The 24,264-nt window shown below is 41.7% G+C and overlaps 1 protein-coding gene across 1 annotated transcript in view; it reads right to left on the bottom strand.

The window, feature by feature from the left end:
- Positions 1-23,912, bottom strand: part of AGK (acylglycerol kinase) — a 36,545-nt gene extending 12,633 nt beyond the window's left edge. The window contains exons 1-10 of the mRNA XM_059473080.1: positions 23,731-23,912; positions 15,292-15,331; positions 11,162-11,241; positions 9,844-9,919; positions 8,417-8,509; positions 7,469-7,501; positions 5,426-5,520; positions 3,318-3,387; positions 2,457-2,536; positions 394-451 (exon numbers count right to left, since the gene is read on the bottom strand). Coding sequence (XP_059329063.1) covers positions 394-451; positions 2,457-2,536; positions 3,318-3,387; positions 5,426-5,520; positions 7,469-7,501; positions 8,417-8,509; positions 9,844-9,919; positions 11,162-11,241; positions 15,292-15,331; positions 23,731-23,831 — 726 coding nt within the window. The 5' untranslated portion in view covers positions 23,832-23,912. The remainder of the gene's footprint in view (positions 1-393; positions 452-2,456; positions 2,537-3,317; positions 3,388-5,425; positions 5,521-7,468; positions 7,502-8,416; positions 8,510-9,843; positions 9,920-11,161; positions 11,242-15,291; positions 15,332-23,730) is intronic.
- Between the last annotated feature and the right edge of the window lie 352 nt (positions 23,913-24,264).

The raw sequence follows: 24,264 nt of genomic DNA, 5'->3' as shown, positions 1-24,264 counted from the left end.
ACACAAGGAAGCCTGATTATCAATGTGCATGAGCAGTCTAATTATAGACCCTTCTGCCAGATGAATAAATCAGAGTGAAATGTTATTACAAAGACTGTTGAGAAAATGTGGCTGAGCACTTTAGCACTCCACCACTGCTGCTCACCAGTTTCACAGGGGGTTACTGGCTTCCCCTGGTGATCTTGTAGCAAAAACTAAAAAAAAAAATTAGAAGTATTTTTCTTCTCCTTCCTCTCTTCAGCAGTAATCTATCAATTGGTAGGCTTTTTTTAACAAGTTTTAGCCCCATTTTATATTGTTATCAGAATTCTTCAGGAAAGCTTGCAGTCATATTTTACAAAGCAAAGTCAGCCTGTTCATTTCCCAAACACGTTCCTCACAATTAATGTTTACCTTAAATATACTGAACAAATGAGCTGCTTTGGTTTTCAGAGGCCCAAGGTACCAGTACCTGGAAAAAGAACAGAAACACAATTTCTAAGATATCCAGGGATCAATACTGGGAAAGGGAGAAACTCTGCATATAGTCAGAGCATACAGACTGAGTTAGTGCTCCCTGACAACCTTTAGCTTTTTGATACAGTAAAATAGTTTCTACACATCACAGCAGCCCAGCAGTGACATCCCTATCCTGAGTTACACATCACCAAAATGCAGTGTATAATCTTCACTACAGGCAGCAGGACATCTCACTATCAGAATTTTACTTTGTTATGGGAGACAACTGGGGATGATTCAAAGGTCTGCGGTCTAACAGCTGATGGTGTGCATCTCCAACATGCAATACAGCAAATTTCAAAGATTGGAGGAAACAAAAGCCAAAGGCTTCAGTGACAAAAGAACCAGCCAACATTCATAAGTCCCAAAAGATTCTCACATCAAAATCAGGGTTTTACAAAATAAAAATCCTGCCATCCATACAGCACTGTACAGAATCTAAAGATGTGACTGTATTTAGGCAGGCTTGATCAGTGTCATTCACCAAAGAGGGTCAACAAAGCACATTGAACACCACCAGCTCAAGAATTCTGCAGATTTAAGGGTCTCATCAACCATTAAGGCATGCAAATGTGCCACCACTCCCCTCAAGCCATGAAACTGTCTGTAAAATAGTAACATAAGACAGCACTACATCTCCAGCAGCACAGTCCTTCGCAGAGGGACTGTCAGACACACTTCTGGAACTGAGTCTTATGGCTTAACTCCCTTTGAGTTCTTTTCAGTTTATGATCAGCTGCACTGGAACACACCAAATGCTTTCAGTCCAATAACCCATCTCTCACAGGGAGCAAAAGTGGATGAAGTGGGAAAGTATAAAAACAGGACAAGCATACGAGGATTTTGTTCCAAGCAGACTCTGAGCACTTGTTCATTTGTTGCTGAAGTGCTTTCCAAGCTGGACACATTTCTCTGCATTCAAAAACATTTATGGAAGGAAGCAGGGCTGGAGGATGTTCGTGTGCCACACGTACCAAAGGTGCTGTCATGCCTCCAGCACTGAGCCCAAAGGACTTGCAAAAGGGAAGTGCTGCAGGGAAAGATGTGAAGGCTGACACCAGGAGAAAAGCAGGGCATGGGCAGGAAGGCCAGCAGGAGCGCAGAGCAGAGAGAAGAGCATTTCCTTGGACTGGGGGCTGCAATCAGCAGGAGAGCCTGCAGCACAGCCAAGTCAGCACCTACACAGCCCACTAAGAATGTCCCTGGCCTCCCAGGGACCAACAACCTGAGTACTGCATCTCCCCCATCCCCTCTTAAACCTACTCAAACATTTGCCAGACAAACTCCAGAGGTCTGCTACCTCTTCCTGACAAAGACAGCTCATTCACAAAGCACATGGTATTTCCTTACAGCTTTTACTACATTTCCTCCATAAGAGTTTGGGGAGTGAGCTGCTTTGGCTCTGCTGCTCCTTCAGCAGATAATGTCATTTGATACACAGACACTGACATGTTAAGCATCCATTTGGAGAAAGCCCAATAATTATGAGTTTAGCATTCAGAGAACAGTCATCAGATAGCACAGTCCATGCCACTTCTGGCAGGAACCTGAAGGCATTTCTACTGCATCTGATGTCCCTTGCTGGAATTGAGTTTCAGAGTACACACACAGCTTTTCATTGGCAGATGATAAAAAACAATGGCCAATTACTTTACTTAGACTTTACTCAAGGGAGAGATTTTCCCTCTGAACAATGAAGTTCCAGAAGCAGATACCACAAGGCAAGAAGAAAGTAAATACTTAAAAGAACAGGCCAGCACCAAATATTTATGTCAAATGACAAGAATTCTGATACATCTTACACTCTCATGTGTGTAATGAAAGATCCAGCAAGAGTGGGTGCCTCTGCCTGTCAGATGCCTACATTCAGAAAAAGACTTCCTTGAGAGAAGGGAGTGTATCTTTTTAGGCAACAGATACTAAAAAGGGTACAGTTTCAAAAAATAGTATTTTCTTACTTGCTAGCTTTAACTTCTGCATCTCTATAAGATCCCCATCTTAAACCAGAGACTGCAAACACAGGCTGCTCCTTTTTTCCCTGTAAAGAAAAATAAACATTGCAAAATTGCTTTCTCTTACCTTTTTTCCAACTTTATTTTCTCAAGTTTGAAAAACAGTATTGCTACATAAAAACTTCTGTTAAATTTCTACACAGAAATTTAACAGAAGAGGTATGACAAAGAGCTAACAGCAATAAAGCTTAGCAGAATTTAAGCACTGTACATTCCATCTGCTCCAGGGAGGAATATAAGAGGAGAAGTTTTGAGCAGGTAGCCTGAGTTTGACTGCACACCCAGCAATGGCCATTTCATTTTGCGGCTTTGACTGTTAGCCAAAAGCAAGGAGCTCTACACAGCAACACAACACTCTTGCTGCAGAAATGTCCATTCTACAACTGAACAGAAAAATAATATTCAGAAACCACACGAGGCATAGTCAAAGGTTTTCCAATTTTGTATTTTTCAATTTGTCAAGAAAGCTATTAACTTCACAATCCACATGAAAGCATCAAATCAGCAGAGAGCTATTGCTATCTCTCACCATTGCTACAGAAACACCACTGTAGTAAGTTTTGTATTCATCAATATTCTCTGAGTCTCAAAGAAAGGCAATGTTGAGGCATTTTAGTGTTTTCTTCTGTTTAGATTGTCTGATGCCATAGCACATGGTGGAGAAATGACTGCCAGCAGAACTGCTGATATCAGAAACTAAAATTCATAACAGCAAGACACAGAGGAAAACCAGTCCATGTAAACACAAAAACATCAGAATGGGAAAGCTTTAGAAATGTTGGTTTCCAAGTAAGTAGATGCTTTCACCTTGATCTGTAAGACATCAAGTGGAACTGTCTCTCCCTTCAAAATGGCCAATGTAGCATTAGTAATATGTCTGCAAAACAAACAGGAAAAAAAGCAAAGGAAAACAAACAGGAATAAAAGAAATGAGTACACTTTACAATTACTTTTTTTTTCCTAGCAAATTCCACTAGGAGTCCAAGTAGGGCTTTTTTTCAGCAAAAGTAAAAACCCCAGGGAAAGTGCTACACTCAACTGAAATCAGAAAGCAAAATGGGTGGTTGACACACGTGCAAAAACCTAACAAACAGCAAAATATAGAAAACAGCAAAATGAAATTATCAGTCTAAGCTTTTGAGATAGTCCTCCTTTCTGAGCTAACCTGGGAGGTCAGAGGCCAACTGTGTTACCTCCTATTTCAGATATTTAACACATTAAGGACATAAATCGTGGTTTTATTTTAGTGGTAGCAAGTATTACAGCCTGGGAGAGCATAGGACAGCATGACTGGTCTCAACTCATATGTCTGAGATTGAACTGCATTAGCATGTGCTAATTTATTTTGAAGTTTTTAATCAATGTAAATCTACCTATCAGCAGTGCCCATATTGTTTAGGTCTCCATTAAGTTGTGGACAGTAGCCAGGGCACTTTGTTATTTCAAGCTGTAGAGACTTTGGTTACAAAATCTTTTAAGTCCACTAAATAGTCTATGTTCAAACCTTGAAGCATGTACTTGATTGAAACCCTTTCTTTGTTTTCAAAGTTGGGTAATATTTAGTTTCCATACTGCATATGTTTGCAGTGTCTCAGCTGGACAAGGAAAAAATGCAGTTTTCAGATCCAGCCCAATAGTCATATGAATCAGTGGGAGAAACTGCCTTTGGTTTCATCAGGATTACAACAGTGAGACAGATAAGGAAGCTGTTCTTCCCACAGCCCATCTTCTCTCCCAGCTCTTATCTTTCTCTAAGACCTTTACAGTTCCTACACTCCCAAGACAGTGCTGAAGGATCCAAAGTCCAAATATTTCTTCCAAAAATATTACTACTGCACTTCTTAACTCAGGTTCTGCCACTGGTGCGGGTTGTTGAGCGGCATATTGACCAAATTACCTTCAACTTCTCCAGTGTGCTGCAGTCCCACCTGCATGGTTCATTACCTTGGCACAAGAAGATCATCCATTTCAAACAGCTTCTTTAGAACCCAAACATAAATTATTATTTTAATCTTAGCTCCTGATTACAGCCTTGTCCACCTTTCTGGGCTTCAAAGCCCTCTGGTAGTTTTAAGGAAGGATGTTATGCCAGCTGACTCGTGGGTTTTATGTATGATGGATATTAGCAAGGGCTCCACAAAGAGAACAATGTTAATGAGTTACTGGGAGAGTGAGAGTGAAAAGATTTCAGGACCAAGAAGAAATATATTCATTATTATGAGAGGAGAGGAAGGGAAAAATTGAAAAGAGATGAAGTGTGGGGAAAAACAAAGATTGACTCTCTTTTCTCTATAGAAGTGGACAAAACAATCCTGCAGCAAACTGAACTGCAAACAACAGATATCACCGGACTGGATCATATTGAGGATGCAGTAGAAGAATTGAGTTGTTGGATTACTGCCAGCATCAGTCCCACCACAGGGAAAGTCAGTTCTGCCCTGCAAAAGTCAGTAACGGGATCCAACCTTTCCCATATTGCTGTATGCCTTACTTTACAGGTTCTAACGAGGCTATATGTGGACTGGTTTCTAGAATTCTTAGACTGGAGAAGGGTCAGAAAGAGGACTTATTTTTGGCTTATTTTGTCAAATCCTTGCTATATCCTTGTCATACCCTTTCTGCTATTCCTAAGAGGATGATCCTTTTAATCTCTTTTTCTTCTTAAACTCTGAGCATCACACGATCACAGAAATTAGCCACAGCAAATGATTTCTAATAACACATACATTTCCTTCTTTTAATTATTAGTCAGTTTTTGGAAGTCATTAACTCAGGTAAGTCCAGAGAATCATCAGGCTCTGCCCAGAGACTGCCAACTTCTATGTAACACAGAAGAAAAAGAAAAGCATCAAGCTACCAAGAAGCACTGCTTCTTGAAAACAACAAATCATGTTTCAGAAATATGTGATACTTACTGGACTTGATTTGTGCACTCAGGGTACAGTGTGTGGCTCAAAGTGCAAGTTTTTCCAAGGGGTATGAATCCTATAGGAATCTTACTGAAGGCAGCCTGGACACATAAGGAGAATAAATTAACATTTGCATGAAGCTTCCTGTGTGGAGATCACAGCTGTGTCTGGCATCACCCCTTTGGCAGTGAGCACCAGGCACTTCCTCACACAATGACTCAGAACATGGCACCCAAATCTGTGAAGCCACCACTGCCAACTGGGTACAAAGGAGCTCTCTGTAATCATTAAGAGCATTGTTACATGCATTTTGGCAGCCACATCCCAACTAATGCACGGATTCTGTCAGCAATCTGCTATCTTCCTTAATACTGATGGAGCCATCACAGGCTCTGAATCCCATTTACCACAGCAGAAATCCCCCTCCGACAGAGTAACCTTGCACAGCAAAGAGATTTTCACACTTAAGGAAAGGAAATTAATTGATTCCTCTGCCATCCAAATCATGAAGCAGCAGAAGGTCTAATTTTTGGAAGTCACTGACCATATTATTTTTTTCTACAGCTGTTCAGGAAAAGGGCTTGTTGAAGGAGCAGGTTATTACCCTGTACCTCATCTCAAATCTTGCTTTTTGAAGCATATCAGCAAAGCAGTGTAAACTACCCCATAGCCCAGTGCACCATGCCTGTCCTGGGGGATGCTGCCAGCCACACCAGGACACAGCCAATCTGCAGCCACCTGGGAATTTCCCTCTCACTGCACACCCAAGCCCTCTGCCCTGCTGTGTCTGTGTCACCTGCAGGGTCTAACACTCTCAAACACCCTGCTCTCATTTTCTTCAGCACTGCTCTGCAGTGTGCAGATGAAAGGCTGTCTGCAGCTCCTGCAGTGAAGCTCTGCTCCCCTGGCTGCCAGGAACAGCTTCTGGAATCCCCTGCACAGGCTCTCATGCAGGCAACAGTGGTGTGACACTCCCAAGGGAAAAGGGAAGCAGGGCACAGAGAGAGGGAGCTCGAGAGCAGATCTCTGCTCCTAGGACACAGTGACACAAAGGATAAGAATTCCTTGGCCAAAAACATGAAGTGACACAGTGGCAATGCTACAATGCAGTATTCCACCCCTAATTGTGCTGGATGCAGAATTCCCTACACTACTGCAAAATGATCCAAGCTGCATCAAGATAAGAAGCCAAAAAATAAAGAGAAAGTAGCCAGTAAAACCTCTAAACTTTGCTTCCACTATTGTCAGATTATAAAAGTCTCAGGATCCAACTATAATAATATTAGATTTAAAACAATGATGCACCAGAATTGATATAACTAGCCTTCCTTTAAAAATATTGACTTGGTTGCAGAGTCCCCCTTGTCACATTCAGACAAAGCAAATGTCTAAACAGATATAATTCTAGCTGCCAAGGGTATCATCATAATCTTGTCTGGATTGTTTAATTGAGTTTTAGCCAGCTCCTGCCAGAAGGTTTTGGGAACAATGATTCCCTCCTTTCTTCAATAACACTGTCCTCCCACTTGAAAAAGAAAAATCTCTCTCATTTCCATTCAGAGTGATCCACCTTGAGAGGTTAAAATTTGCTTAGTACAGCCATCTGCATAGGAAGGTATGCACTGCTTGAAGAAACAGCAAAGCAATCCCAAAGCAGTAGGAGTGTGACCATAACTGAATTCAGTTTCAAACCTGTACAAACACAAGAAAAACATGTATTTCTGCCCAATGCTTCTGCCAAACAAAGTGGCATGCACAGCTGGTCCATGGGTCTTTGAAAATTGAGCATTTGGCTTCTCCACAATCCCTGCTCTGACGCTGGAAACTTCCCAAAGCCATGGCTTGGGAGTCACTGCACTCCTTCAGAAAGGGAACAAAGAACAGCAGGCAGCATTGCAGGACAGCAGCCCAGCTGGATGGCTGCACAGAAAGCTGGCTCCAGAGTAGTAAGCAAAGTATTTGCTGGAGGCAGCTGAGGCCAAGAGACCACAGTGGATGCACAAGACACTCCAAGAAATAAACACAGTTTTTAACATGACACCTTCTCACCTCATCTGCTCTACGGAGAAGTCCAGTTATGACCTGAAAAACATGGGAAATGCTCTAAGAATTTTATTTTTCAGTTACTGTAAGAATAGATTAAATTCTTAACCACATTTAATCTTTGACATTTAAGGAGCAGCTACCCTTTTATGGAAGTTGCTACAGTTGTTTACATGGGAAAGGAGGAATGTTCAGCCTGCAAACATGTTGGAAACAGCAGGTTTATGAGTGTGCCTGAGTACATGCTGGTACCACAACCAATGCCAGTGTAAATGTTTTAACACTGAATAATGCTCTGCATAATGCAAAACCAGCACTGATCAGTGCAATTAACACAAGGCCAGAATGACCTACAGATGTATTCTGATCTCTTTCTCTTAAGGTCACTGTATTTATTAAGACATTGTCTTATGAAATCATTAGTTAGAAATCAGGAACTGCTTGAATAAAATACAGTCTTGAAAAAGACAGTATCCCCCAGTTCTGCTCCAGTCATTAATCATCTTGACAATAGGCATTTATTAAATACATTCCAAGCTTTGTTATCATTCCCACATAACTTTTAAATTATCTGATTCCCACTTAGGAAAATATGCATTCCTCCTGGGGAGTTTATAGAGAGGAAGGAACTTTGAAAATCAAACCACTACAACTACATCACACAGAAAGAAAAAGTTAGAATAATGTCCCTCCAAAGAGTTTGCTTATTCCAGAATAAAGCTCTGGAAGATAGCTACGTCAAACACTCTTTTTGTCCCCCCTCCCATCATCTCTTAAGACTAATACCAAGCAGAGTATTCTGTCCCCAGAATATTAGAACATTTACTAAAAACACAGATTCTAAACTGGACAGATCTCTAGGAACAGTTGTTATGATGCTGCTACATTGCACAGACTGAATCTTCTTGCCCTCAGCCCAACCATGATTCTCAACAAACCAGGCTCCTGCAGTACCTCTTGGACTGTGCCATCTCCTCCTGCAACAATGATCAGATCTGTGTTTTCCATTATTTCCAGAAGCTGTTTTGCTTGTCCCTCGTAATCAGTCTGAAGAAACAGAGATCCAAACATGAGCACTCAAATGACTATTTTTAGTGTATCTCTTTCATAGAAATAAGAATAATCTATCCATTTGGTTAATAGTTATTTTTATATAGGCACACAGTACTGTATATTACTTACATTCAGGGTTTTTTTCAACTTATAAAACCAGATTGATACATAATATAATATGTGCAAGTAAACACACACACAGACAGAGGTTAAATGACATATCAGAGCAAATCTTACTCAATAGATCTAGAATACCACAGTAACCATCTTATTTCCAGGTAATATTACATTGAAACAAATCCAGGAGCCAATCACTTGCAGAAAAACTCCCACTATCTTTTACAGCCAAAGTGCTCAAGTGCATCTCCTGAAACACAGCATCAACTACACAAAAGGCCACTGCCTGACAGCCACTAACAATGGATTTAGCAGTGAAGAGTACTGACTTTTTAAACCATTAAAACTGTTTTCTGAAAAATTCATGTCTTTTACAGAGTCATCTCAGCCTCACTTCCTTGCCCAGCCCCGTTTTGCCAACTTGTTGAGTCTAACACTACCAAGCATCAGTTTAAGTCTTGCAAAATGATTTCTTCTCTTAGGGTGGGACTAGGTACATTTAATGATCAGAGAAAGGGATTAATAAAAAGAGCATTTTAATACTAAACCTTTTGGAAAAGATTCATATCAGAGTACCCTGCTGTTAGGACACACTGACTATTAAGCAATCCACATAATCACAGCCTCAAAAAAACTGCAGAAAGAGCAGAATCCCTTCAATGTTTCCTTGCTCTTCTCTTTCCAAAGGAAACCTGTTTGTTAACTCACACCATTTAGAGCTCAGTGCTCTGCTTTCGTGGTGGGAATGTTGAATTATTTGGAGAGACACAGAAATAATTTGAGTGTAAAGATAATAGGTTATTTTTAATTAATCTGAACAGTTCAACTGGATGTCAAAATTCCTCACTTTTCAATTCTTCAAGTTCAGGCAGAAATGACAAATTCAACAGCAATGGGCATGCACCACTAGCCAGCACTCAAATATTTAAAGAGTTTTTTCTCAAACATGAATTATAGAAAGGCTGCTTGAGACAGACAAACAAGCATATGTACTGCTTTAGCTGAAAATTAAAATCTCACTACACTGTTTGAAAATCAACTGTGAATTAAAAAGATTAGGTATCTGTCTAATATCTCAGTGTTTACTTCTTCCTATAAGATGTCTACAGGACAACTGAGAATTTCAAATGCATACAGGTTTGAATTTCAATACTTCAAGAGGAGAAAGAAGAGTCAATATTTCCACAGCAGCAGGACCTATCAGTTCTTACCTTAACAATAGTTACATCCAAGCCAGATAAGTGCAAGATTGGTGCAGCATTCTTTTCAAAAAGGGTCCCAGCTTTGCTAGAAATAACAGAGTAAAAACTGTTTAATGATGCCTGTGGCTGAAAAAAAATTAAAAAGGAAAGACACAAATGAATAGCAAGAAGAAATCTACTTAAAACCAAGCATTCAATCTCCACAATCAGTCACTCAACCTGACAGTGAGGAAAGATGAGATTTCATGTGGTTCAAATGCATTACATTTCTAGTCTCATATCTCAGATGTCAGGGTTTTGTTGCAGTGTTAATAAGTGCACAAGATGCTATCTAACTTTTGCCAAAAATAATTTTAAAAACCCATTAAAACACATTAATATCACCAGAAAGAAATTTATTAGAAAATTAATGACTTACAAAGCACTAGCCTTTAGGACCACAAAGAAGCCCATATAGGCTTTAAAAAGTATTTTAAAATCCTGATTATTTATTACTACATATTATTAAACAAGGTTAGAAGCAAAATTCTGTCCTTTTTTGTGGCAGGACTGATAATTTTATGCCTGTCGTTGCAACACAAAATAATTATATCACTAACTATAAATTGTTTGCAAGTAGAAACATGAGACTTGGTTAATACTATGCATTTTCCAGACTCAAAAGCATGTGTCTGAGGACTTTCACATCAGCTATAATATTCCCCTTATATTGGTAGTAACAACTCTCTGCCCCTCCACAAAATGCAACTATTCCAAAGTTTATTTGATCAGCAGAAACAGACACCCATCAGACCCAAGATGATGTTTTTTTTTTGCTAATGAGCACATAAAAATAGCAGCCCAGCTCTTCCAGGAGTCCTGCTCCAAGCTCATATTTAGCCTCTCAGTTTGTGGGCACATCCCTTTCAAGGGCAGGTTCCCACAGAAGTAAGATCACTTCTTGCCAGCTTCAAGACTTGAAGCAATCAAGGTCATCTCTTACTTCTATAGTTTTTGAGGATGGAAATATATCAAATGCAAAAGTTTGGAAGGAATACAAAGGAATTCTACATACGAGGGAATGACAAAGGCTGAAAGACAGAATTAAAGAAAAAAATTAAATATATATATATGTTTAGAAATCATTCTTCCATCTCAAGCAATTAATTCTATTTCTCATCCCAGTATTTCTGGTGAAATAAAGTTTGGCATAGTTACATAGCACCAGCTTGGCATCAGAGGGAGGCAAAAATGAGCTCAAAAATCTGGCTGGCTTTTATAGTGGATAGCAGAGTAAAAATGCAGAGAGAGTGCTTCAAATGAGAGTGCTGGGAAGGGGGAATTTTACCCTTTGCAAGCTGCTGGGTTGAGCAAGACTGTTGCTTTCTTCAATGGCATAGTGGCAGGCATCAGCTGGTTGCCAAAAGCCTAAGGAAGAGAAAAAGAGCAGGGCTCAGTTTATCTTTTAAGCACACTGCTAAAACAGCTCAAAATAATGCATCTCTACAAATGTCAATGGGCTTTCAAGCCTCATGACATTCAAATGACTTCCACCTTCAGCCATTGTACAGGTCTCTTATTCAAAGACCCACACTCTCAGCAGCAGCTCACATCACTGTCATAAGTACTCTTTAGCTCATTTTTACAATTCCACCACCATTTCGTTCTTGTCAACCTCTGGTTTTCTGCAATGGGCAGAAATCCAGGGAGCTCTCCTTGACTCCAAGGTTACTGGATTTTCTCTCCTTATGTAATTCTCATACACCTCCCTGCCACCTTCTTTCTGCATTCTTTCCAGCTTCTGAACTTTACATCCTCTATCTCTTCTACTCATTTCAGTATTTTCTATGCTTCAGTTTTTGAAGACAGGAAAGATAATTACAAGAGAATCTGCCTTGACCTATAAGCAAGTCCACCGTTTCTTAAACTTTTTTAAGCTAATCTCTCTCTATAAAAACCATTAAATTCCTCCTCAACTTTTAATCCAATTCTGAAGAGGCATCTCAATTTTAAATTCTTTGAGAGTTTCTCCACAAAGCCTCTTGCACTTTGGACCTATTTCCAAAGCTGTTTAGCACAGGCAAGGAAATGCAAGACTTCCACACGTTCTATCCTGCTCTATAAACTTCTAGAAGGTCACTTAGAGGCATCCTCACACCAAATCCAACTAGACTTGAACACAAGGAATACAAGGTATCCAGCAATACCATCCAGAAGCCCCACAAAGAGCAGGAATCAAAGATTACCATGCTGAACATGGCCCAGAGAACTGTTCCTGGCTTTTTTTCCCTTTCCCTAGGAAGTTAACCCCTAGCAGGAATTTTTATATTGAAGGAGGTGATACTGTACACAAAACCCAGTACATTTTAGTGGCTGTTAGCTATTTAAACTCATTATTAATTCCACTTGCAAACTTTGCTCAGGAAACTGTTGGCACCTTACTACAGGGGTTCCATACCATTGTCTCCTCACAGCAAAAGTTCCATACCTTCTTGGTGTTTCTCGTGGGCAGCTCCTCAGAGCTCAGACTCTTCCTTCTCCCCCAGCCACCCCACTCTTTTATAGCACTCTTCTTCTCATTGCTTACAGCTGTGGCCTGCTCCTAATCTTTGATAATTGGCCCAGCTGCAACTCCTTAGGGGTAAGATTACTTTCTACACTACCTTTATTTTCTTACATTCTATCCCTCTCCAGGAAAACTCAATTTAAAGAAGGGTACAGCTGGCTGTGCTGCTTAAACATCCAAATGTCTTCTTCAGGAGAGAAAAAGCATAAGAGAAGTTGCTGAGAGTAAAGAAATCTTCAAAGAAAGTGAAACAAATCAATAGCTCTTAAGCTTTACTCAAAGATCAGCTGGAAAACAGACCAACTTATATTGCAGTTGTTGGGTGGGAATTGGGGAATAAGGGCCCTCTAGTGTGCTACAGCTGTTAGAAACAACTAATTATTTGCTTAGGGGGCACAAAATAATGTATTTGCATGCTCCAAACAATCTAGCAAGGCTCTAAACAACCCAACAAGGCTCATAAAGATTTTATTAGTAATGACATAATTGCTTCGTTATGTAATATACTCAGACATTTATGCTACATACAGGGGCATTTCTAAAGCAAATGCTGATTTCTAAGACAGGAAATAAAAAATAATGCAATATTCTAGAAGTCTTTCAGAGCAGAACATAAGTAAAGACAACTTATAGTCATACTATAAAAATGGTTATTAAATATATATATATGAAGGTATAATTTAGGTAAGTCAGTGCCTTTTTCACTTTCTGGTCACAAGCACACTTCCAGGTATTACATTTCTGGACTTTTAAAATGTCAACCACTATTCTACAACTTGGAAAATTCCTTTATACAAAGCTTTTATAGTGCTTTATGAACACCAGCAAAGGAACTACATTCTTTTACAGAAAACTATCCTTGAGTGAATTGTTTGCCAGCTAAACAGCACCTCTTTACACACGCCCAGAGTTCAGCAACAGCAAGGTCAACCAGCAAGACTGATCTGCCAAGGAAGACCAAGTCAGCTAACACTGACTTATCCCAGAGACAGAGGTGTAAAATGTTAAAAATATCATAAATGGCTTCTTCATCACAGAATCTTTCCATAATCATTTGCTACACCAAGGCTGCATCATAAACTGGTATTTAAATTCAGACACACGTGGCAGAACCTTTGCATGAAATACTGCTGTCATGGATTCTCTCTCAGGAAGGCAGCTACCTCATCAATTTGATAATGTAACAGGCTTAAAAACCTAAAAATCCAGTGTAAAAATAGTAAGAACTTCACACACACTTCATTCAAACGAAACCTTTTCTTTGGTGAGTTTGTCTCTATTTTTTTCCCAATACTTATAATATAGCACTATAAAAGCAAGTAGCATTTTACAAACAAGTTTAGATTGTTGTTATTCTGAAGAATACCAGACACTTAATGCCTTAATGCAGTACTGCTGTGTGTTTTCAAGCACTATTTGGCAATGACACGTCAGTGAGAATGGAAATTGCAGCAAGAATTGATTACTAGGCTTTCTGGTTCATTCCTTTCTAATGCAGGAGTCTTCTGCAGGACATTTTCTCAGGCTTTAACCACTAAAATTGCAGGAAGCTCTACTGACAGTGATTTTGTATTTTCATTTCTAAGAATAAGCCATAATGGAATAGAAGCTGTCACTTAATAACTGGATTTAAGAAATGGGAAATTCAGGATTTCCACAACTGAACTATCTGCTGGTACCTGTCTTCTCCTTAGCACTTACACCTTTTTGACAACACACACAAACCACTTAATCAACTCCTTTGAGAAAAATTGGTTTAATTTGGTCAGCATGCTTCCAATACTGAGGTACTAACGGTCATTTTTTGTCATATTAAAAAAACTTCTATCACTTTGTTATTATGTAGTAAAAATGAATAGTGAAAACATAAAGACTCTGAAATTACAAGTATGGTTTATGAAAGCAGTATTTTCAGGGAAAGATTTTCCTTGTTTTTTCATGAGCAGTGAGTTCCCTTATATAAATTCTGGCATGAAGATCCATTGCACAAGACAAGTTGCTGTGAAAATCTTTCAACAGCAGACAGGCTAAAATTGGGATAATTCAGGTGCACAACACTTCTTTACTGAGAAAAATAATTTTCACCATTCTACTCAGGCCCCAGTACACAGCAATGATGGGAGCAGTGTTACACTTTCCAAAATGTCAAAGACCTGTCATGAAGAGGCAGGTTTAGAATAAACTTTATTTGTGGGAGGTAAAAACTCTTTAAATCCTTCAGAAGTGATGTCATCCATGGGCAGCAGCACTTACACCTCCAAGAGACTGCTTATTAAGGACAAGATTTCTTTGTGGGAATATTGCAGTATGGGAGTTTGTGGACTGCAGTTTGCCCATGCAGGCCACAAGCTAAGAAATACAACAGTCAGTACCCTGAGAGAGTAACTCTCCCCCCCAAACAGTGGCTTTCTTGTCACTGATCAGCAACCAGGCTGTCCCCATGCAGTTCCCAGGAGATGGGTCCCAAAAGAGCTGGGTCAGTCAGACATCACAGCTGGCACCCCTGATAAAGTCACCCAGGGTCAAACAGACAAGGGCACTGACACAAAGTGGTTTGTGCTGCTTCTGCCCAGCATCCACCCCTCCTGGTGGGGCTGGGATTTCACTCATCAACAAATCATCTCCCTGCCAGAGGTTTACAGGCACAGAGCAATTGCACATGCAGCAATGGAGGTCTGGGTAGCTCCAGCAGCAATTAAGATCACCCCAAGGATAATGCTGCCCTCCCCTGCAGCAGCAGCCAGGACACACAAGGGGCAGCACCCCTGGGCATCCAGGGAAAGAACACAGATGATGGCAGCATCAGAAGGCTTGTCACGTAGGAAAGGCCCACTGGGAACATCTCAGGAGCCCTGCACAACCAAGATAAGAGGCAGATTTGAATCTAATTTTATTACTTTAAACAGTATTACCTGGGCTTCTTGGCATGCAGCTCTTCGTAGCAGGTTATCACTATCAGGTAAGACAGAAAAGAGAGGGGACATTATGTTGTGTAAGTTTAGAACAATTTGCTCATTTTTAAAATGTAGGTACATACCCTTTTTACACACAGTTTGACAACACTGGAACAGAAAAAACCCCAAAATATTTTAAGGATAAAACATCCCCATTGATGCACATATGCATTTTTTTTCTGCATGTGCACACAAGCATTATTTCTACAAAAAACAAAGGCAGAAAACAAAGACCAGGATGCCAAGTGTGCTGAGATTATGTAGGCTCTGGCACACTGTGTAACTGTGATTTATTTATTAAATTGCTACATAACTGTACTCCAGAGCTCAGGTGTGGGTTTTTGCTGCCTGGTGTTTACACTAAAGGTACTTACCATTCTGGCAGTGTAGAAGGGTTCTAGAGAGGACTTAGGTCTTTGTGCATTACAACTGTGAACTGCCCTTTCCACCAGTTTGCAAGCCAAAAACACATTAATGCAGCACCTCCCACTCACCCACTCACTCACATGCTCATGGGTCTGAGCATGGCCCAAAGCAGTAACTCAGAGAGGTGAAAAACATTCATTGCATTAAGAGAAGGGTAAAAACAAAAGAGAGATGCTCAGTGTTAGATATGTCCCAGATGGTCTGTTCAGAAATATGTTCCTGATTTGTCACTGGCAAGGGTGAGGAATGAAAGTCTATTCCTTCCCCAGCCCCAAAAATGTCCTATTTCCCCTTGCAGACAAAATGCCAAGTACTGTTCTGCTGTGCCCAGTCTTGCCTGTCCTCCAGATACCAACACTCTCCATCCTCCACTTGTCCTTGCCTAGTACCTGGCCAGACCATATATTTTTGTCTCAAAATATCACATACAAAAAACCCCACTTACAGTCAGCATACCAAAACAAACACTGTACCAACCAAAAGGATTAAAGGCCAACCAGACAAAAGCAGGTGGCTGGGAGAACAGCACACTTCTGCCCCAAAGTGTGGCTCATCAGGCCAAGCCCTGCCATGGAAATGGCAGAGGAGAAGGCAAGGCAAGGCCAAACCCAAGTGCCATCTCTTGGATTCCACTGGTTTACAGTATTTATCTGTCACTGGAACTATACAAGCTGCTCTTTTTGGCATCACCAAGAGATGCTGCAGTGCCATGAAATGAGAAGTAGGGTGACATCAGGTGAGATATAAAATTGGGTTCTGTAAAAATAACTACGCCATAAAAGCCACAGATTTATTCCTGGTAATAATGAAAAGACAAAGGAAGAGTTCAAGCATGGAAAAAGAAAATATGTGAATAATACCTCATCAGGATAACAAGTAACTGGAATGTCTGCAAAAGAATTCCTCAGAGGCATGCTGTCATATTTGCTCCTTAAAACCAAAGGAGTAGATAATTTGTATTAAGCACCTGCAATATCACTTAGAGGAGCAACAGCCTTGGGTTTGATTGCAGTAATATGATGGAAATGCACCAGTTAAAATAATAACTCTGCAAATTCCAGGCTGTGGCCAGCAGTGTCACAGCTAATTCCAGACAATCAACACAGCCTGACAGGCTGAGTCCACACTGTGTCACTGAGGGCACAAGCCCTCACACAGGGACATTGCCACCTCCCTCTGTGACTACGTGTGGCCAAAGCAAAGAGAAAATAATTGCGATTTCAATACAAAAAATTGAAATATTATGAGATATCAAGGAGCCCCCATTATCAAATGATGGCTGCACAGTTGATGTCTTTCAGAATTACTGTCCTAACCTTCTGAACAATCCCCAGCCAAGCCCACGTTATCTGTTTAATTCACATTGATGCTATTTTGTTCACAAGTCAAGCTCTGTCACACTGTCAGCCAGGCTGTTTTCCTGTGCCCCCAGATTTATGCTGCAGTGTTAATTGTCTTGAAAATGAAGTCCAGAAACACTTCCCAAATACAAGCTGAAAATACTGTGTTCTCTTTCTCAACCTCAAAGATCCTCAAAACAACTGTCAAGGATTCTCCTCAGTGAGTTTTACCCATAGAAATTAAGCCTGACAGTTTAGATGTCAACATTTATGCTGATTTTCTCCTGCACTGAAGCACTTAAAGAGACAGAAGAAGCCTACTTTGACACTTACCATTTTGGTGTCAAAGGAAAAGTTTAGATTCTGAGACTAGAGGAATCATTTACCACCCAGCAATTTCCAGGTGATTTGTCTCACTTCTCCAGCAGCACAGCACCCAGAATCCCACACCATCCCAGCCATGCTCACAGTGTTGAATCCCATAATTCAACGGGGATATTTCAAAGTCCTCTGATATTTCAAACCTGTCAAGGATGTCCCAAGTTTGGTTTAAAGATGCCAGGTAATAGGATTTTTTTCATTTCCTTAAAATATTATGTCAACACTTAACTAGATTCAAACTCCAGAAAAAACAGTACAGATTCACTCACAGGGATGCATATTTAAGAACATCAGTCCTCCTTCATCACAGCTGCTGCATTTACTCACCTCACATGGCTCACATAAAGTACCCCAATTGGCCCTGCAAGTCCTCTGCAGGTCATAACAATCACTAGAGCCAGAAAAAATGTGAAAATCAGCTAAAAGAAAACTTGTTAAAACCCTCTGCCTTAGTATGTATTCATTCTCAAAATATGACTGCTCACCAGCTCCCAGAAAACGTGAGACTTTAATAACAAACATAAAATTTTGTTGATTTTTTTGTACTTCATTGTCTACTATCAGGGAGTAACAAAGCTTTTTCAAGAATTCTCAAACATGAGCAGGTGGAGGCAGAGAGAAATTGCTCCACTGCCTTAAAGAATACAAAGAGATTTCTTCTGACTTGCAACATATCCACAGCAAACTAAAAATCAATTTTTACTTCACGTTTCCCCCAAGGCCTTATCTACAGCATTTGGCCTTAAAGCCAAACAGACAAGCAGTGTTGCATCTGCTGGCAAACTCAGGGCTGTCTTCCTGCTGTGAGAATTAAGCATCACACAGCTTACAGCTGGGCCAACTTGCTTAAGCAGTAAAAAATTGGGAAACGGAGAGGAACAAACAGTGGTGGCAGGGCATGGAAGAAAGAGACTGTCCTAGGCTGAACCCAGAGCCAGAACATTCCCAGCACAGCCTCAAGGCCAGAGCCACAGCAGCACAGACTGTGCAGACCAGAGCACCCCACCAAAGGATGGCACCAACACAGAAGGGACACAGAGTGACTGTGCAGAGCACACAAAGCTCTGAGAACACAACATCTGTAGGACCTGCTCTGATTTCCCTGCAACATCCCTAGGGCAGGACAGCTGCCCACTGCTCCTGTGCTGAACATTTTCAGCTGGAATAGGGCATTGAAACTCTTACACATGAGCACAAGATGCACACAATTTAGTGTGGATGCTGCTCAAGATGAGGCTGAGTTCTGTGCCCAAGAGCCAGCAGAAGCCAGGGTGGAACGACAGCTCCCATGGTGAAAGTCACTCAGGGCAGCAATGGATGCAACAAGGAGAGGACAACAAAGTTGAATTGAAGCTGTGTGAGGCTCTCAGCTGCAGCAAGGGTCTGTCTTGCATCCAACCAAAGCAACTCTCCTAAAAGTGATCACACTAAAAATGTAAAAAGAAACTCAGGATCTCATTCCAAAATGGGTTATCAGCATTAAATCTAAGACTATTAAATATCCTCAAATATGAACAAGTCTAAAATCTAAAAGTTTAGTGTCTGCACCAGTTTTGTGACGGGAAACTTGACCAAAGCTGTGCACACAGGATCAGTCCTCAGGAGCTATATCAGAACTCCTGAAAAAGATTTTATCTTAGCAGAGAGCTTTTTTGGCTGCTTCTAATACAGCAAGAGCACAGAATCCTCTTTACTGGGTATTAGAGTTTACTTCCATCTTGGCCTTGGAAGGGCATGAAAGACAAATCTTAGGTTTCATCAACTTTACCTAAGACTCAGAATTTATACTGTTTTTTTGACAAAATTTGGATGAAATAAAGTCAGCTACTCAGGAAGTATATGCAGAAAGGTGACAAAGTGAGTTATCAGCTGGCAAACACACGGAGACTAACATTCAAATTGTAGATAACAGCACCACTCAGGATTACTGGCAGGCAGTCAAAGGCTCAGGTGCTTTGCCAGCATTTTCTACTGAGAATGTCAATACTTTAATATATACAGAGTAAAACTAAGTATGTGATGAGTGCACTGCCTCAGCAGAATATCCAGGGTCTCCATCCTGCCATGGTGATGATCACTTCTGCAGTGACATCACTGTAACAGTCTGGTCAAACCTGACAATCAGTTCAGCTGATGTCCATCATGCAGAGATTTCATTTCTGCTGATTTGCCAGAGCTGGTAACTCTCTGCATCCCCTGGGGATACAAAGAACAGCTGCAGCTCAGTTCAGGAAAGGTGACCCAGGACATAAAGTTGAGAAGGGATTCCAAACTTAGTGAAAACTTTAAAACAATAAAATATTAAAGATTTAGAACAATCAAATGGTACAATCTTTATTTGTAATCACCCTCACCTGTCTATGTTAAGCAGAAGTATGTTACTGTTTACAAGCAGACATCTGATAATCTGTGCACCCTGCAAGCTTTGATCTAGGATAGTAAATTAAGTGTCCCTTGTACCTGTATCATATGCTACAGATTAAAATGAACTTAATATAAAAATTTATGCAATCCAGACAACCTCATATGTAGCAACACTGAGTTATCCTCCTACTTGTCAGATAGCACAAGTGTTTGCTATCCCAAATGCAAGACAATGGATCTTTAAAGCATATTCTTTTATGAGAACAAAGGAATTTTAAGATGCATTATGGTTTTGCAAGAACGGCAATGGGGTTCTAGTTAACAGTAGTTCAACCAGACATAACTCCTATCATTTGACACATGAAAAACCTTTGCCACCTCCTGACTGACACCTCTGTGAAGAGGTACCTTCTGCACTATCACAGGCTCAGAAGGGCTGAATAACTCATGGCAGAGGGGGGAAAAGCACAAGGTTTCCTACTTTAATTCTTCCTGCTCATCCAAAACTCCTTACTTGAAATCAGTCAGTATTTGAACCAGCACCCCTCAAAGTGAAAGGCTAACACACTGATCCAGAAACTAAACACTGCAGGAAGAAAGTGCCAGGACAAAGCAGCTCCTCAGCCTTTACGGTTATTGCCATCCACAACCTTCAGACCAGCTCAGTGATGATCCATCACATTCCAGTGCCTCCCTTCCCTTCACACCCCAGGGAGCACAGGGCACCCACACCAGGCTCCACAGCACAGACTTCAGGGTGTGCAAGGGGAGCTCCCACATCCATTTCTAGGCAGGGAAGAGGCACTGGGAACAAGGCTGGAAAAGGTAACACTGTTCTTGTCCATACAGCATCCTCCAAAGTCTTAAGGAAGGATTTCAGAGCTCTTCTGTCCCTGTGAGCTGGGAGAGACTGACTAGAGAAGAGCTGCTATTTATCTGCAGGACAGATTGATATTTGCAATAGCTCCACTTACTGCAGGCATCATGGCTGCTGCACCCAAAAGGAGGAGGAACCTTGAGAAGTCAAAACACCAAATCACCTTCTCCTTGCAAGAGAAATATTTTGGAAAACCCGCAAGGACAGAAAGAGGGATGCAGGGTGGCAAACAAAAAATTTCTTTGGCTGTAAATAAATGACCAACATCAGCTATTTCCAGAAGTCAGAGGCCAATCTGAGCCAATGCTGTGCTAAAGCAAGGCCCTTCATCAGGAACTTGTGATGCCAGAAACCAAAGCACAAGACCTCCCTACACTTTAAATGTGTTCTCAAAGGGCAAATATGAGTCTAGTCAGGAATGGCTCATGCACAGCAACTGAGGCTCTGATGTGGATAACAAGAAGCCTCAGGGCCAGCCCAGCCCCTACAGATCCCTCATTAACCTCTCCCTCTCCCAGTGCTGTCTGTGGCCATCTGGGCATGGGACAAAAGGCACCTCCCCGCTCCCCAGCACAACTGGGACACAGAAACTGGGAACAGGGAGTGTACCAAAACACACCAAAGCCATCCCCACAAGCTGCAGAGAGGCATCCTGGCCTACTCCCTGCTGCCCACCTGCCACAGGGTAAGGTCCTCACCTCAGAGAGCATCACAAAGGGCTCTTGAGACCACCTATGAACTCTTCTTTACACTCTTGCCATCAGCTCTTGTCATTCCTTGTTTTTCTCTAACCTGGATTAAACAGCTCTCTGCAGGGAATGACCCAGAAACTGCTAAGCAGTTGTCAGTGTTCCCAAACAGTGTTTAAAACTGTGAAAGCAGTAGCTATGGCCTGCATCAAAGTCTCACTGAGCTGTCTGTCATCACAGGATTTCCTACCTTGCATTTCCAGTGCCTCCTAAGGAAATGCTATATTTTCCTTTACAGACAACAGGGAGATTGGAGAATGGGATATGTAAAATTTTTCTGCCCCCAGTAAAATTTCTGGGTTAAAGCACCATGCCTACACTTGGGGCAAACAACCTGCTCACACTGAAATTTAGATACCAAAGATTCCCTTTTTTTTTTGTTTGCCTTTCATATTTTCCTCCTTATTCCCCACCACGTCACCTGTGGCACACTCCACATTCTCTGTGACCCAAACACAATTTCACTGCTACCACACAAGAAATCAGAGTACATCTGAAACCACAGCACACAGGCACAGGAACTCCCAGACACAACAGATACAAGGGGGACATGGAGCCTCAGTGCTTCAGGTAAGAAGCAGGCAATTAAAGCAGATGTACCAGGCAAAACAAAGGCTGATTTAATGCTAAAGTCGCTAAGTAAAAGGATGTGAAGAGAGTATAAAAACAACATAAACAGATTTATTTTCCTAACTTTTCCACAGAGGCTTTGGCAGCATTGCAATGCAAGCAGAAAAGAGCATTGTTAAAAACCTGAGTAAACAATTAAAAATCATTAAGACAGTGACAATAAGCAGCAAAACCAAAAGTAACAGCTTTTAAAAATAATTTGGCTACACCTCCTTTTCAATCAAACGCATTACCCATAATCTTGAAGGACAAGGATTAAAAGATAAATATCAGGTGTGAAAAATGCATGTATTTTATGATTGGCTTTTTTGCAAATATTAAAATGAATATTATATGGGTTGTGTTAGAAAGTAACACTGTATTAATTCTCTTAAGTAGTGTGTTAAGTTAGTTTAATAGTTTTGGATTATTAAAAAAGTTAAAATAGAAACTATGCTATGTAGGATACTTTTTTTAAAGAAAGGACTTGCAGCAAGGTAGCAGCCACAGGACACCTGAATCTTTCAGAGAAAAAGAATTTATTGTTCTCTTATCAGAAGAAATTAACTTCTTCCTGCCTCAAAGGTGCTGTTAGGATTCAGAGGAAGAAGTTGACGATGACCAGACAGAATCCTGTGTTTGAATGGAATTTATGCATCATGTATGAGGTGTATGAATATGCCACAGGCTGTTGTTTTTAAGGGTTAATCCTCTGTTAACGTGTGTCGTTTTTCGGGCTTGTGCTGCCCAGAAAAAGTTACCTGGACGTCCGTAACTCTTTGTTTCTATTGTCTCATATTGTCCTAATTCAATTTGTCCAAATTATTATTACTCTAATTGTATTACTATTTTTATAACCATTTTATTACTATTGAACTTTTACAATTTTAAAAACAAGTGATTGGCGTTTTTCACATCAGGGACATTTACTCCCCAGGTAAGCAGTGGCAATGGCCCCACCAGGTATAACTTATGGGGAGAAGCAGCTGCCAGGCTTCTCCCAAGCCGGGTGGGCGACAGCAGCAAGGACCGCACCGGGGGTGGGGACAGCACAAGGCTGCCGGTGCCAGGGCTCAGGAAGAACTCTTTTTGTATCCTGTAGGGACTCTTTTTGTACCCTGTAGCCAGGGACTGCAGCAAACAGGAGCAGGGAAAGCCCAGAGGCACAGGACAGCTCGCTGGGATGGGCCACGCTCAGCACACCCTGCAGGCCTGGCTCCAGTCATCCCTACAGCACAGACTCAAAGCCAGCTGAAGGCACACGTGTGGCTCACGACAATCTTTTTTAGGTTAGACGACAGAAAACCTTCTCCTCTCCAAGAGACCCCAACACCGCTCATACCAACCAGACATCCCCACATCCCCTCAGTTTAAAGCTCCCGCCTGAACCCGCCCCAGTCCTGCAACGCGGCCGGCGTGGGCAGGCAGGAAAGGCACCGAGCCCTGCCAGGGAGATCCATCCCCTCCTGTTCGTCCATGCAGGACGGAGATCCATCCCCTCCTGCTCCTCCATCCATCCAGAGGGAGATCCATCCCCTCCGCCTGCCGCGGCCCTCCGAGAGCCGACCCCCATTTTAGCCGCTCCCCCTCCCTCCATCTCTCCCTTCCTCCCTCCATCTCTCCCTCCCGCCTCCAGCCCAGCCGGCATTACCAGTGTTTCCCATAGAGCCAGTGTCCGCCCCAGCCCAGCAGGCAGGCTCCGAACGTGGATTTCTTCCAGTGGTTCCTGAGGGCCGCCAGCACTTTCGCCATGGTGCCCCGCCGCGCCGGGGGCCGCTGCCGTGCCCGGCCCGGCTCGGCTGGAAACGGCTCCCGCGGCCCCGGCGTTCCGCGCACGCAGCCGGCCGCGCGTCACCGAAACAAACAAACAAACGAAAAAACGAATTTAAAAAAACCCGCGAATCCCAAGGAAAAGAGTTTTTACTCTTCCCAGAGTCCTGGCGCTCGCTGCCCCGCTCCAGCCCCCCAGAGGACCTGTTGCCATAGGTTCTTGGCTGCTGGCGCTGTCGCTGCCGGGAGCGCGGGCAGATGGAGATGGAGCGTGGCGGGGGACAGAAGTGAACGGGTCTTTTTTCCACATTGTTACAAATAAGAAGCTTGACCAATATTCAAACAGCAGTCAATTTATTAGTTAATATGGTAAAGTATGAGCAATACAGCGCTGGGTACAGTGGGGGAAGTTTAC

This window comes from Ammospiza nelsoni, chromosome 5 (assembly GCF_027579445.1).
Source record: "Ammospiza nelsoni isolate bAmmNel1 chromosome 5, bAmmNel1.pri, whole genome shotgun sequence".
In the NCBI taxonomy this organism is placed as follows: Eukaryota; Metazoa; Chordata; class Aves; order Passeriformes; family Passerellidae; genus Ammospiza; species Ammospiza nelsoni.
This window is presented reverse-complemented; position numbering and strand designations above follow the sequence as displayed.